Source organism: Neovison vison, chromosome 1 (assembly GCF_020171115.1).
Source record: "Neovison vison isolate M4711 chromosome 1, ASM_NN_V1, whole genome shotgun sequence".
In the NCBI taxonomy this organism is placed as follows: Eukaryota; Metazoa; Chordata; class Mammalia; order Carnivora; family Mustelidae; genus Neogale; species Neogale vison.
This window is the reverse complement of record NC_058091.1, coordinates 46085355-46100800: the sequence shown is the minus strand read 5'-3', so window position 1 is coordinate 46100800 and position 15446 is coordinate 46085355. Positions and strand designations below refer to the sequence as shown.

Below are 15446 nucleotides of genomic sequence, written 5' to 3'. Positions count from 1 at the left end.
ACTTCTTGGAAATGAAATTTGACTTAGGTTTTTCCAAACTTAAAATGCATTCAACAATTTTTTAAAATTATTGCAAAAACTTTACAAAAAAATAAATTCACAAGGGTATTTAACATGAAAGTTTACATACCTTGGCTTCCGAAATGCTAAACTATATTGCTGGCAAGCCAGACCCACAGTGGGGGTATAAACAATAGGCATGAATTTCTCAATGTCAGACATTAGCACACTATAAAAGAGCTTTTCGTTTCTGTCCTGAAGATCCATTAAAAGTAGATACCTGTGGAAATTGGACATAATGAGATCCATATTCCAAAAGTCATGAAACATGCTTAGAAATATAAACATTTTTCAATAAAGTATTTTTTATATCACATAGAAAACAACTGATCAAAAAAGACTTTAGAAATATTCTTAAACACCTCAAAGAATGAAGAACCATAAATCTGAGCAACTGTCATTCAAACTTTAAAATCATTGCTAAAACAACACAGTTTTATTTAATACCTGGAAAGACTTTATCCCTATTTTAAATTGAAAATACCACTAGGGATATAATTTAAACATTAACTTAAGTAAGTAAATGGACTTCATCCTGTAACTTGTAATACTGAATAACCAAGGGAAATGACAAGTAGAAAATAAGGAATTTAGTACCAACCCTAAAATTACTAAAGTAGGCAAGTTCTTATTGTTTGTATCAAAAGGGCTTTTTCTTTCTAGAGGCATTTCTAACCCAAAGTTCTCTTTCTAAACATCAAGCTTATCATGTTACCTGTCACCTTTGATAATTCATAGAATAAAGCCCAACTGCTCACTACAACTTAAAATAGTCTTGCAGAATTGTACTTAATTTTACTAGCCTTTTTAAGTTGATTTCCATTCCCTGGAATAGTTGAAAATGCACAGAATGGAGAGTCAGAGATACAAGGATTCTAATGTTTGGCAAACAGATGGGTTGTATCAAACCCTTAAACATTTGGGAAGATGATGACTGACAGGCATGTTAAAACTGATTTAGTAATGTGGAAATCATCATTCCTAAATCAATAATCAATTCTCAGACCTCATCTTATTTTACCTGTCAAAACATTGACACAAATGCCCTTCCTTGGAGCTCAATACCCTCTTGTCTTCTGGGCCATCATATTTTTCTTGATTTTCCTTCTGTCTCACTGGTCATTCCTTTCCTGTTTCTTTGTTGCTTCCTTCTCTTTTCTGAAAGCTCTCTAACGCCCATATCTAATATATAAGGAAATTAGGTTGGCTTTACCTTTAACATATACCCAAAGTCTAAACACCTTCATTGCTACCATCCTGGGTCTAACCTCTTACCTGGATTAATGTGATAGTCTCCTAAATATTCTTCCGGCCTACATTCTATTCTCAACATGCAGACAGTCTTCTTGAAATATAGGTCAGATCATGTTGATCTTCTGTTCAAAACATTGAATAGTTTCCATTTCACCCAGAATAACAACAAAGTCCCTTAATGACCTTCAAAGCCATTCATAATCTGTCTTCCCCACTTCCCCTCCCAACCTACCATTCTCCCCTGCCTCATTCTGTTCCAGATTCAGCTCTCTGCTGACCCCTGAACACACCAGCTGCAGAACCTGTTCCTCAGATTTCCTCATGGTTAATTACCTCACTGCCTTTGATGATTCCTTCGTGAATCATCTTCTCAATGAAGTCTTCTCCTGATTGATATAACAATATAACAATATAACAACACAAACTGACCATCCCAACCCTCAGCATTCTCTACTTTTTTTTTTCATCAGCACCTGTCAATTTTTAGCATATTAACTTACTGTTTTACTACTTAGTATTTAATAGTTTTTTAAAATAATTTACCTAAATTCCATGAAGACAGAGATCATGGTCTATAATCCCAATATCTTAAAGAGCACCTGACAGTCAGTCAGTTGAGGCTTAATAAATATTTGAGGAATAGCCTGTGGTAAAACATGAATGTGACCAGCTCTTAGGAGGTAAACAGCCCAGGAAAAGAATATAAAGTAAAAACACCAGAGTCTGAAGGATAGACTTATAGAACAAATGAAAAGGAGTATAAAGGAGTTTAAGAAGCAGCAAACATATACATTAAGCACAGGTCAGCCTCTTTCCCCAGCTGCCTCTGTCTTCACTAATGAAAGGTAGCCATGGCAGGGGTGGAGGTTATCCATGGGCTCAGCAACATGGACTTCCATTCACCAAAGCCAGCCTCGCTACAGACACTCCTGAACACTCCATCTGCAAGAACAGACCAGTGCTGAACACCTGATAAGGCACTATGGGGGTGATCGGCAATCTACCTGGTGGCAGGTAGACTACTTCCCTCATGGAAGAGGTGGTGTTAGTTCTTACTGGAATAGATACTTACTCTGGTTACAGATCTGCTTCCCCTGCAAACAATACTTCTGCCAAAACTACAGTCCAAGGATTTACAGAATGCCTTAAACACCATTATGGTATTCCGCACAATACTGCTTTTTTTTTTTTTTTTTCACAATACTGCTTTTAACCAAAGAACTCAGTGGGCCCATATTCATGGAATTCACCATGTTTCCCACCATCCTGAAGCAGCTGGCTTGACAGAACAGCAGAATGGCCCTCTGAAGTCTCAGTAATAGCACCAGGTAGGTGGCAACCTGCAGAGCTGGGGCAAGGTTCTCCAGGATGCTATATATGCAGAGAATTCGTGTCCGCTATATGGTGCTCTTTCTCCTACAGCCAGAACTAAGAGATGGAAATCGGAGTGGCACCACTCCCAATAACCCCTATGACCCACTGGCAAAATTTCTGCTCCCTGTCCCCATGAACTTATGCTCTAATGGCCTAGAAGTCTTAGTTCCAAAGGGAGGAATGTTTCTACCAGGAGACAATGACTCCACTGAACTGGAGGTGAATACTGCTGTTAGCCACTTTGGCCACCATACACCTCTGAATCAACAAGCAAAGAAAAGAGTTATTGTGCTGGATGGGGTGACTGATCCTGACTACCAAAGGCAAGCTGGACTGCTACTTCATCGTCATCATCATCATCATCAGTATTAGTATTATTTAAAGATTTATTTATTTATCTTAGAGAGAGACACACAGGAGAAGAAGAGACAACACAAGAAGGAGGAAGGGCAGAAGGAAAGAATTCTCAAGCAGACAGCCAGCTGAGCAAGGAGCCCCATGCGGTGCTCGATCCCACAACCCTGAGATCACGACCTGAGCTGAAACCAAGAGTCGGCTACTCAACGAAGTGAGCCACCCAGGTGCCCCATCCACTCCATTTTTATTATTAATCTTCAACCCCCAGCAAAAAGGAATGCCTTTGGACTGGACTCCCTTTGGACTGGAACTGCAACTCATCCCTTGGTTTCCAGCCTGTCACTCCACCTACAGATCTAGGACTTGCCTAAGCTCCATAATCATGTGAGCCAATTCCTTAAAAATAAGTAAGTAAATAAGTAATCAGTGAGTCAGTCACTCAGTCTCTTTACATAGAACCAGCAGGATATGTGTATATTTTGGTCTTTTTCTCTGGAAAACCCTAATACAAACACTTACTAGGCATGGGTTTGTTACCTCTTCCAAACTTTGCAATAATATTTCGAAATAACTATTATTTCTTTAAATCCACCAATAAAAAACCTCAGGTTTAGAGAGTTTCGGTGCCTTAATAGGAAAGGGCCAAACCACAAGTACAGGGCACAGTAGACAACAGTCATGGCAATGGTTGCAATAGGTGGTTTGCTTAAGGCCCCTCATGAAACACAACCAGAATTTCAACTGAAGACTACCCAGTTCAAGGTAGGGAACAGTATTACCTTCATCTTGGTGCAAACACAGAAACTGAGTTCTAAAACTAACTGACCCAAATCTGCAGTAGTGTTAGAACCAAGCTTGGAAGTGGGAAAAGTGTGCTTTTATCTAAAATGAACTTAAAGTCTTGACTAAAAGCTGCTATGTCCTGTTTTATTCTGTGTGAAAGGTCATTTCTTGATAACTCACCTTCACAGTAACCATCTGATCACAAGGGAAAAGTAGTCTCTTTGAGGATATATTTAGAAACGGAAATGTTCTATTATTCGAATGTTCTTACCAAGGGTAAATTTTTGTTAAAACATCATTGTACTTATGGGGCACCTGGGTGGCTCCGTTGGTTAAGTGTCTGCCTCTGGCTAAGGTCATGATCCTGAGGTCGTGGGACTGAGTTCCACATTGGGCTCCCTGCTCAGCGGGGAGTCCAGTTCGTCCTCTCCCTCTCTTACTCCCCCCTCCTTGTGATGGGTCTCTCACTCTCTTTCTCTAAAAAAATAAAATCCTTAAAAAGGGGGTGCCTGGCTGGCTCGGATGGTTGAGCATCTGCCTTCAGCTCAAGTCATGATCCCAGGGTCCCAGGATGGAGCCCCGCATCGGGCTCTCTGCTAAGCAAGGAGCCTGCTTCCCCCTCTCCCCCAATCCCGCTCACGCTAGCTCTCTCTCTTGCACTCTCTCATGCTCCCTCTCAAATAAATAAAGTCTTCACAAAAAAAAAAAAAAAAAAAAAACTAAACTAAAAAAAACATAGTATTTATAGGTAAATTCTCAAACTTAACTACTCTTTCCAAATCACTAAATATTTTAACTTTCTCATCCCATTAAAAAAATAAACTAGACAACTGCCTAAGAGAAATATAAAAATCATCTTCAGGAATGTGTTACCTGTCAAAGTCAGAGGTCAGACGCTCAAAATTTTTAATTACTCTAAGAACCTGGATGTCCTGACTGATGAAGCAAGGTGGCAACAATCCGTGAATATTCAACTGCTGTCTCTCTTCCAGGGTAAAAGCCAAGTCCTATGGAGAAAAGAAAAACACAATAATTTGAAGGGAATAAAAACCAAAACCTATATACATATACATACACATAAAGTCCAACAAATACATGAAATTAAAAATGAAAAATTAGAATTAAAAATATATGGTATTATCTAAACATAGCCATTCAACTGTGAGATCATGTCATCTCTCAATACCTCAGTTTCTCATCTTTCAATATTAGAATACTATAATATTTTCAGATCTGTGTCATTCACATTGTCAATTTTGAAATTAAGTAATTCAGAAAATGATGTAAAGATATGCAAATGAAAGATATAAATATTAATAATGTTATCTAATACATAAATAAGTAGGAATTATAAGAGATTTTAAAATTATGAACATGAGTAAGTCACCTATAACCTGCTGTGCCTTCCCCTATAAAATAGATTTAAAAATGCCTTATATATGATTGAGGCTCCTGTTCCAAACTTATCTCTCAAATTATCTCCTACTATTCTTTTTTTTTCAAATTGACGCTTTTTTTTTAAAGATTCTATTTATTCATCTGAGAGTGAGAGAGGCGCATGCATGAGAGAGAGCACACGCATAAGGGCACAAGCACAGGAGCGGCAGAGGAAGAGGGAGAAGCAGGCTCCCGCCTGAGCAGGGAGCCCAATGAGGGGCTGGATCCCAGGACCCCAGATCATGACCTGAGCCGACAGCAGATGCTTAACTGACTGAGCCACCCGGGCACCCCATCTTCTATTATTCTTATTATACTCTCAGCTACAGAAAATTTTTCACTCTTGCATGAATACAGCAGTCTTTTACTCTTTCATGACACCATGGACAAAAATGTTTTCCTTGCTTTTCTGCCTTTGAAGTCTAACCTCAAATGCTCCCTCTTCTCAAAAGCCCTTCCAGACTTACCCAGTATGCCCATTAGAACCCTGTTATTATTCTATGTTATTTGTTTACAAGAACACTGACTGTTTTATAAAACCTGAGGCTTGAAACCAAGCAATGAAATATAACTGATGGGTGGAATCAAAAATCCAGAATGGACCAAAGAGATTTGCTGGAACATAATATGAAGGGAAGTAATACCAGAAAAACCTCAGTAGTCATTAATCTGGGAGAACCGGATGTACAGTTCCCCTGGAGAGGACTCCCCCTGGAGCTACCAAAGCCAGGGGCGTCTCTGAGTAGACTGACGACTGTTCCCCTGGGTCTGGCAATAGTGTGCCAACATGATAATGATTGTGTCCACTCACTGTAAACATGCCTGATGCTTCTTAGACAACCAGGATGGTACAACGTGTTCACTAAATTTGCACTGGGTGAAATCCTCTGCCCGTGAAAGCTTCCTGCAATGGCAGAAGAGTGACTTTTGAGTATTACTCTGGGAGAAAGACAATTTGGCTCATCCTGGAGGTAGACAACACAACCAGCCTCAGAAAGTAGGTGAAGAAGATCAACAGACTAACCACTGTTTCTTCTAATTTTTTATATGTTTAGGCCCATTAATTCATGTCACTGGCGGAAAGTTTTATGTTTGATTCAACTCCTGAGTCGGGGGCAGCCTGAAGAAAGTCAGATAGATTTGTCCCCTGGGTGACCCCTGGTGGAGCTCTCTAAATTCCAACAAGGGCTAGCTGGGACCAGTGGCTCGAGAACCTCCAGGACAAGAAACTGCTTACAATCTTGACTTCTCAGAAGGTCTCCAAATGTCTCAGCACAGGTGGTGTACAGTTCCCAGTAAAAAATCTCAATAATACATGAACATAGGTAAAAAGTAGTAAACTCCTAAATATTATGCCTTAAAAATCTGCCTGCAAAATAATAATCAAAATTATCAATATTCTGAGGATAAGGCTTATTATCAAAAGCACTAACATATGCTCCTGCATTCACTTAATACTGGCACTTAATCATTTATTGGTATATTAGTCCTTCTTTTTACATAAATTTCCCATTGTTGGTCTGACCTATCAGGTCTCTTGTATCTTTTGCCATGTAAATGACAATGCCATCTAGCTATCTTTTGCTATCCTTGGATGGTTAGTAACTACAAACACTACACACTGTTAGCCAAATAGTCTATGGCATAATAAAGTGTCAGTTCAATTCTTAAACAATAATAATCACCAAATACAAAATTAAAAAAAAAAAAAACCTTGGGATTAAAAATCTGGGGAACTAGGCCAAGTTATTGGGTCCTATTACTACTCTATGAATTAAAAAAAAAAAAGTAAGTCAGTGAGTAAGCAAAGTTAAATCTTAAAATCCCTAAAAACTTAAAATTACATTTGGCATATAAATATGCCAAATACATTATGACTTCACTTAAACCAGTGTTTAATAATGACACATCAATGTGATTCCTACCAACCAGCAGCTCCCCAGAAAGTATTCAGAGGAACAGTAAGTAGAATCCTGAAATATTTAATAATCCGGGCTCTTTCATTTTTTCATACTAACAGAGATGTATTCATATATATTTTGTAGAGATCATACACAGTAGCTTAATACATTCTCCTTATTAAACACTAGCTTAATACAGTAAAACACTAGCTTAATACATTTTCCTCATTAAAAGCTGATGTGACAAATACCTGTTTCAAAGAATTTTTACCTAGAGCTATGCGGTGGGGGCTATCCAACAAAGGATAGTGTATCCAACATATACATGCAGCTTCTAACTTTCATTTGATTCCTTCTGAGTCTTTGATGTCATTAAAGTTTAGACCTCTGTAAGTATATTAAGTTTCCAGACCACCTATAATTCTAATTCCCTAAAAGCTTTCTCGTACACCCTAGGTTCAACCCTGGTTTTCTCATTTTCTATCTTTCTTTTACTTTCCCTCCTCCTCACGAAACCTTTTGGACTAGATCCCTAGACAGCAGAGTGGTATGCTGTTTCACCACGGAGGACAGCACATAGGACAACCATTCTTCTGGGCTCTACTAACTGCTTTATGTATATCTTCTTGAGAAAACTGAGACTATCGAGCAGAAATGACAACAAAATTCCTGGCATAACGAGAGACCTATATTAGAAATTGTGTTTGCACCTGAGAAAGAAACTTTGTCCTGAGTAATTTATCAAAAATGATTACCAGAAAAGCAGAACAGATACAACCTGAATTCCGCATTAATCATCTTTAATGTTTGCAATAAGCTTCAGTAATTTGCCTTGTTTTTTTCCAGAATAAGGACTCAAAGTAATCAAGTGGAACGGCAAAAAAGAAAACACTGCCTAAATCACAAAATTCTTTAATCTATATATGAATAATTCATTGTAAAATGCCTTTATTGTAATGTTTGTTTTTATTATTTATTATTCTGAAATAAAGAGATCAAAGTGAGCTTTAGCTTTAAATGTCAATATTTTAAAATGTTTTATAGTTTTATAAATATAAATGTTTTATAGTTTATGTGCATATTCTATGCCTATAGAAAGAGAAGTTATTCTAATTTGTCATGGACATATATTGAAGGGTTCTTTCCCCTAAGTCCTCCAGATTGTGAATTATTGTTCTTTGAAATTAGCTGTTTAACTATATAGAAAATGATTTCTAGAACTTTCCTGGGGTATGTAACCTCATTTCTTCAAAAAACCAGCCAGCCAGATGGGATACACATTTCCAAGGTAAAGTTTTCAAATGATTATTTTGCATGCATTCAGCTGTGCAACCAAATCCTCTAGTGATCGTCTCCTGTAAGGCAGAAAATCAATTATTTAAAACTAATAATATATTAACAACAGCTTCTTTAAGAAAAACATTTGGTGTCATTACACAGCAATTAATTTTTACCCATAGTTCATATAGAGCAATTTAGATTGGTAGAAGTAATGATTACAAACATAAATCTAAAATATACTTGGTCTTAAAGGGAGGGAAAAATAAAATAAGATGAAATCAGAGAGGGAGATAAACCATAAGAGACTCTTAATTGTAGGAAACAAACTGAGGGTTGTTAGAGGCAGGGGAGAATGGGGTAACTGGGCGATGGGTGATAGGCATTGAGGAGCGCAGTTGATGTAATGAGCACTGGGTGTTTGTTTTTTAAAAGATTTTATTTATTTATTTATTTGACAGAGAGAGAGGTCACAAGTAGGCAGAGAGGCAGGCTGAGGGAGGGGGAAGCAGGCTCCCCACTGAGCAGAGAGCCTGACTTGGGGCTCAATCCCAGGACCCTGAGATCATGACCCAAGCTGAAAGCAGAGGCTTATCCCACTGAGCCACCCAGGTGCCCCAGCACTGGGTGTTAAATGCAACTGATGAGTCACTAAATTCTACCTCTAAGTGTTAATTAACTGAATTTAAATTATATACAAACATATACACACACACACACACACACACACACACACACACACACACACACATATATATAGTTGGCCCTTAGATGCCCTAAAATTTAGAGCAAAATCTCATAACCATAACACCTAGAAATCATTTCATCTAGGTATTATAGGATATTAGCAAGTGTAACTATTTTGTAGTTTAAGTGACATGTTTGCTTAATTAATGAGAAGAAAGAGCATCTCTACCTAAGGGAGCAAATGGATTTTTAAAATATTGGATGAGAGGTTTAATTAAATTGTTTAATTATTTCTCACTTAAAACTTAGCAATTACTAGTCTTTGTAGATTCCTTATAAGGCTGAGAAACTGTTAACCATCAATGTTAATAATACATTTTCCAAACATAGCTCTTAAAATCATTAATAAGATTTTTAAATTCTTGGGGGACTTGGGTGGCTCAGCTGGTTAAGCATCTGTCTTTGACTGAGGTGGAGTTTCCGGAGTCCTGGGACTGAGGCCTGTGTCGGGCTCCTCTCCTCTGTCCCTCTCCCCATGCAGGCATGCCCTGTTCCCCCTCAAATAAAATCTTAAAAAAAAAAAAAAAAAAAAAAGATTTTAAAATTCTTCCTGGCCCCAAGGAATTTTTAAGGTAAATTTCACAAAGTCTCCAAATCAGTAAAGTACCAGTTAAGTAAGCAGACTGGAGGTGAGCAGACTGGTCATTATTAGTAAACTATTGAAATGCCAATGAACAAAGTGATTTAAAAAAAAAAAAAACAAAAAAACACGAGATCTCATCCAAACCAAATGGGTAATACTAATCGCCAGCAGAGGCCCTAATAATCACATGCACATTTACAACATTCTAGATATGTCCATGGTACCATGTATGGTGATTATTCATGTACTGAACCAGAAACATCAGGATTAGAAGATAATGTATTGCGACTTTGATTTCTCAATTCTTTGACCTAGTCGAAGAATTTACAGAGTATGGAAATTAGATGGCATAACATTAAATGACACATGAATTTGTAAATGTCCCTTGCCTATTCCTGAAAGAGGAGGAGGAGGACTGGCGAGGCGTCTTCCTCTTCCTCTTCCTCTCTGGACTGGCGAGGCGTCCTCCAATGTCCTCCCAAAGCATCAAGTACTTCCATCATGCAACTTCTCATACTTTATGATTTCTGCTGAAGGGCTGTTTTATCCAAAGGTCTAGGGGCTTCTTAAGGACAGGTACTATGATATTCACAATTGAATAGCCCCCAATAAAATGTCAAAATGGAGCAGGGCCTCAATAAGTTTTAAGTAAGCAAATGGATGAATATATGAATCTGAAACAACTTTCCATTTCCATGTAGTTCTGTTCTATGTACAGCTCTTCCTCAGCTTACAATGGGGTCACATCCCAACAAACTCCTCATGTGGCTGACTGGGACCTGCAGCCTGCTGCCACTGCCTAGCACCACAAGAGATGATCGTACCACATATCATTAGACCAAGAAAATATCAAAATTCAAAATTTGAAATACAGTTTCTACTGAATGCTTATCACTTTCACACAGGGACCTAATCACAGACACTCAAGGAATTAGTAGATATAATTCAGGAGTCTTTAGATGTGGACATCTTGGGGTGCCTGATTGGCTCAATCAGTTAAGTGTCCAACTCTTGGTTTCACCTAAGTTCACGGTCTCAGGGCAGAAGACATGAATAGATGTTTTTCCAAAGACACACAGATGGCCAACAGACACATGAAAAGATGCTCAACATCACTGATCATCGGGGAAATCCAAATCAAAATTATAATCAGGGGCACCTGGGTGGCTCAGAGGGTTAAGCCGCTGCCTTCAGCTCAGGTCATGATCCCAGGGTCCTGGGATCGAGCCCCACATCGGGCTGTCTGCTCTGCAGGGAGCCTGCTTCCTCTTCTCTCTCTCTCTCTGCCTGCCTCTGCGCCTACTTTTGATCTCTATCTGTCAAATGAATAAATAAAATCTTAAAAAAAAACTATAATCAAATGAAAATCACACCTCTCAGAATTGCTAAATCAATAAAACAAGAAGTAATAGGTGTTGATGAGAATGTGGAGAAAAAGGAAACTTCGCGCACTGTTGGTGGGAATGTTGGTAGTGCAGCCACTCTAGAAAACAGTATGGAGTTTCCTCAAAAAGTTAAAAGTAGAACTACTCTATGATCCAGCAATTGCACTACTAGGTATTTACCCAAAGGATACAAAAATACTAATTCAAAGAAATACATGCATCCCAATGTTTATAGAAGCATTATCTACAATAGCCATATTATGAAAACAGTCCAAGTGTCCATCTACTAATAATAAAGTAGATGTGGGGTTTGTGTGTGTGTGTGTGTGTGTATGTGTGTGCGTGTGTGTGTATACACAATAGAAAAAGAATGAAATCTTGCCATTTGCAATGACATGGACAGACTAGAGTGTATAGTGCTAAGTGAAATAAGTCAAAGAAAGATAAATTCCACATGATTTCACTCATATGTAAAATGTAAGAAAAAAAAAAAAGCAAGGGGAAAAAAGAGAGAGGCAAACCAAGAAACAGATTCTTAACTATGGTGAACAAACTGATGGTTACCAGAGGGGAGACAGAAGAGGGGCATGGGCTAGATGGGTATGGGGGTTAAACAGGATACTTGTGATGAGCACTGGGAGTTGTAAGGAAGTGCTGAATCACTATATTATATACCTGAAACTAATATTACACTGTATGTTAGCTAATTGGAATTTAAGTAAAAACCTAAAAACAAAACAAAACAGAACTGTTGCAGAGATCAGTGCTTCAGTTTCCAAGGGATATATACTTCACATATCAACATGATATTCCCAGAAACACCACAAGATGGCTTTCTTCCTTCAGATCCACAGTTGAGATTTTCAGAAATGTTTTACCTCCTTTTAGTTACTTTATGGGAAATTATCATTGCTATTGGTCAAGGGTCTCCAGAAAAACAGAATGAGTAGGGTATGTGTATAAACATCACATATACGAAGAAATTTAGTATAAGGAATTGGCTCATGCAAATATGAAGGCTGACAAGTCCCCAGATTTGAAGTTGGCAAGGTGGAGACCCAGGAGAGCCAATAGTGTAGTTCTAATCCACACCCAAAGGCCTGAGAAATCAAGATAGCTGACAATATAGTTCTAGTCCAAAGGCCAACAGGCTTAAGACCCAGGAAGAGCCAGTTTTTCAGTCCAAATCCAAAGGTAGGAAAAAAATTGAGGTCGCAGCTTGAAGGCAGTCAGGCAAGAGGGGTTCCCTTTTCCTCACAAGAGGTTCAGCCTTTTTGTTCTATTCAGATTTTCAGCTGACTGGATGAGGCCCACCCACATTAGAAAGGGAAGCCTGCTTTCCTCAGTCTACCAATTCCAATGTTAATTTCATCCAGAAAAACCCTCACAGACAAACCTAGAATAATATTTGACCAACTGTCTGGACACCCAGTGGCTTAGCTAAAAATGACACATAAAATTATTCATCCCACTCACACCAAATATTTTTCACCAAATTTGCTGAGTGAATGTTTACATCTGTAAGAAAAGCCAGTGAAAGAGGGATATGTCAAATATGGTCCACAGTCTCATGAAGCTAACAATCTAGAGAGCTTAACAGAATATCACATGAATAGCTACACAAATAACTATAAAATAGCAATGTGATAAGTACAGGGGAAAGAAAAGGGAAATTGTCCTACCTAGCTTAACTTAGGGCCTTAAAAGGAAAAGAGTTCATTAAGCAGTGATATTAAAATGAGATCTGAAGGACAAGAAAAAGAGTAGGAGTTGACCCCGGTGAAAGGTTCAGGGTGATTTTGCGGGAGGGAACAGCAGGGGCACAAACCCCAGGGCAGAAGAGCTTGGCTTCTCAGTGAGAGTATACGGAAGGAGACATAAACTATGAGAAGAATGATGAAAGATGACCCTGGGAAGACAGGCAGGAACCAGAGCAGGCCAGTCCTTGTTAGCTAAGTAAAGTACTAAACTTGATCCTAAGAGTAATGGGAAAACCCAGTTCTTTGCCTGATTGGTGACGCCATTTTGTGAAGACATTACAAGTGAGTCAGCAGTGCTCACCCATAGTGTTTGTTATTCACCATGCTGAGGAATCTCCATATGAAGGCTAACTTGTTAAAGAAAGAGAAAACAGTGCTTCAGAACCAGTTTCTGAGTACCAGGCAGATGAGAAGGTTCAGTGTGGGCTCATGATTCTCAATCTGTCTCCCATGGCTCTGTATGATTCACTTACATATTCCCAACTGCATCACTTGTCTTCATAACACCACCTCCTATCCACCACACTAAGGGTGGATCTGATCCATGCCCTTCCCCAACAATGTTTTAGGGCACCTGAGTGGCTCAGTCGGTTAAGTGTCTGCCTTCGGCTCAGGCCCTGATCCCAAGGTCCTGGGATCAGGGCAGGGAGTCTGTTTCTCCCTCTGCCCTTCCCCCTGCTTGTGTGCTTTCTCTCACATGATCTCCCTCTCTCTCTTGAATAAATAAAATCTTAAAAAAAAATAACATTTTAACTTAGAAAATTAACTTTAAAAATATATACTTTATACAATACTTCTAGTACATAATGTTAACATCTAATCACTAGAAACCACAGTTGCATGTAGGAAGGGGAACTAACTAGCTGGGGTACCAAATTGGGAGGGAGACAAACTTTTCACTTGTTGTATTTTTAATTTCAAATAGTCAATCTGTAATGCTATGAAAAATATTAAGACCTATTAAGAACCATTTCTCTCCATCTCCAAGAATAATATAACCATACTTATTTACATTTGTTAAATCTCTATCCTTATGTTTCTGGCAGTTCTAGCTATGGCAGAGACTGCTAATTGCCTACTGTAACATCTGTTTCTCCCTCTCTTTCCCAGCAACAGGACCCCAACATTATTTGGGGTAGTAATGTATTACCTAAAAAACTAAAATTCCAAACTACCCAAAAGTTAGATGAGGCCCTGTGACTGAGTTCTGAGCAATGACATGTAAGTATAAGTGATGTGTGGGATGTGGGGAAGGACCCTTAAAGAGAGCTGACGTCACTGGATAATGGCCATTCTTGTGTTTCTCTCATTTCTTCCAGAAGCCAGCTTGGAATACACAAATGATATCTATACACCAACTATCAGTTAAGACCATAAAGTGTTCCTGAAGACGGAAGAGCAGCAATGTTCCTGATGATCCTGTGACCCACCAAACAGGCCTAAATGTCTACCTCTGATTTCCTTCATGCACCCAAGAAAAACAAGCTACATTTTAACCAAGTCACTATTATTTTTTTTTACTGGTGGTGTTGTTATGTATATCAAAACCTGATCCTAAGTGATACACCGATCATTCCTATACCCAGTAAAGGAAAGAGATTCTCCAACACACACCCAATAGCATAATCGCCCCACAACGTAGAATGTGATCTTTGGAGAGGATATAGACACTTCTGAAAGGCAGAATAGAGGTATAAAAAGTTACTTCAACAAATACCCCTCATTGACCCATTCAACAGACTTTTATAGTATACTAACTATACTCCACGTCCCAGGTCCCAAGGGCAACCACATTAAAAGATAAAGCTATGATATAAGCCACCTCCCCAGAGGAATTTTGAACCTTGTAATTTCTGTAGTATTTTCTCCAACACAGCATAAAAAAAAAAAAACAGAAGTGAAACACACCATACCAAAAAGGCCAAGTGGGGTGCTTGGGAAGCTGAGTCAGTTAAGATCTTACTCTTAATTTTGGCTCAGGTCATGACCTCAGGGTGCTGAGACTGAGCCCCACATATAGCTCCTTGCTCAGCAGGCAGTCTGCTTGAACATTCTCTCTCCCTCTGCCCCTCCTCCTGCTCTCTTTCTCTCAAATGAATAAACAAATATTTAAAAAAAGAAAAAAAGGCCAAGTATTTTTCTAAATCCTTAGAATATAGGAATTTTATAAATTATATTGAGTTCTTATTTTTACATAAAACATTTTCCACAGAATAACCTTTCTTACTAATATTACTATAGCAAATATGTACCGAGTAAATGGGGGAGGGGGGGTGAGAATATATATTTGAGAGGAGATTCCCCTGATTATCCCCCTGAAACCTAAAACCAAGTTATACTGAGTTTCACATGTTCATATCCTAAAAATAACAATCTAAGGGTTCTGGTTCTGTGCAAGATGGTATAAGCATATTTTTTCTTGTCTCTCCCCAAGAACCCAACTATAAACTTGTACAGAATGCACTGGGCAGCTACCTGAAGACTGAAAATTAAATGGCAACATAAAAATGGGCAAGAAGACCAGAAC

At 38.6% G+C, this 15446-nt stretch overlaps 1 protein-coding gene across 2 annotated transcripts in view; it reads right to left on the bottom strand.

Moving 5' to 3' along the window:
* Positions 1 to 15446, bottom strand: part of ME1 (malic enzyme 1) — a 184473-nt gene that overhangs the window by 156347 nt on the left and 12680 nt on the right. The window contains exons 1-3 of one of the 2 annotated variants that reach the window (XM_044246391.1): positions 6077 to 6100; positions 4702 to 4835; positions 131 to 280 (exon numbers count right to left, since the gene is read on the bottom strand). In XM_044246391.1, the coding sequence (XP_044102326.1) occupies positions 131 to 280; positions 4702 to 4835; positions 6077 to 6085 (293 nt within the window). In that variant the 5' untranslated portion in view covers positions 6086 to 6100. Of the gene's footprint in view, positions 1 to 130; positions 281 to 4701; positions 4836 to 6076; positions 6101 to 15446 lie in introns of those variants that run through there. The other variant, XM_044246382.1, reaches the window with a different exon arrangement.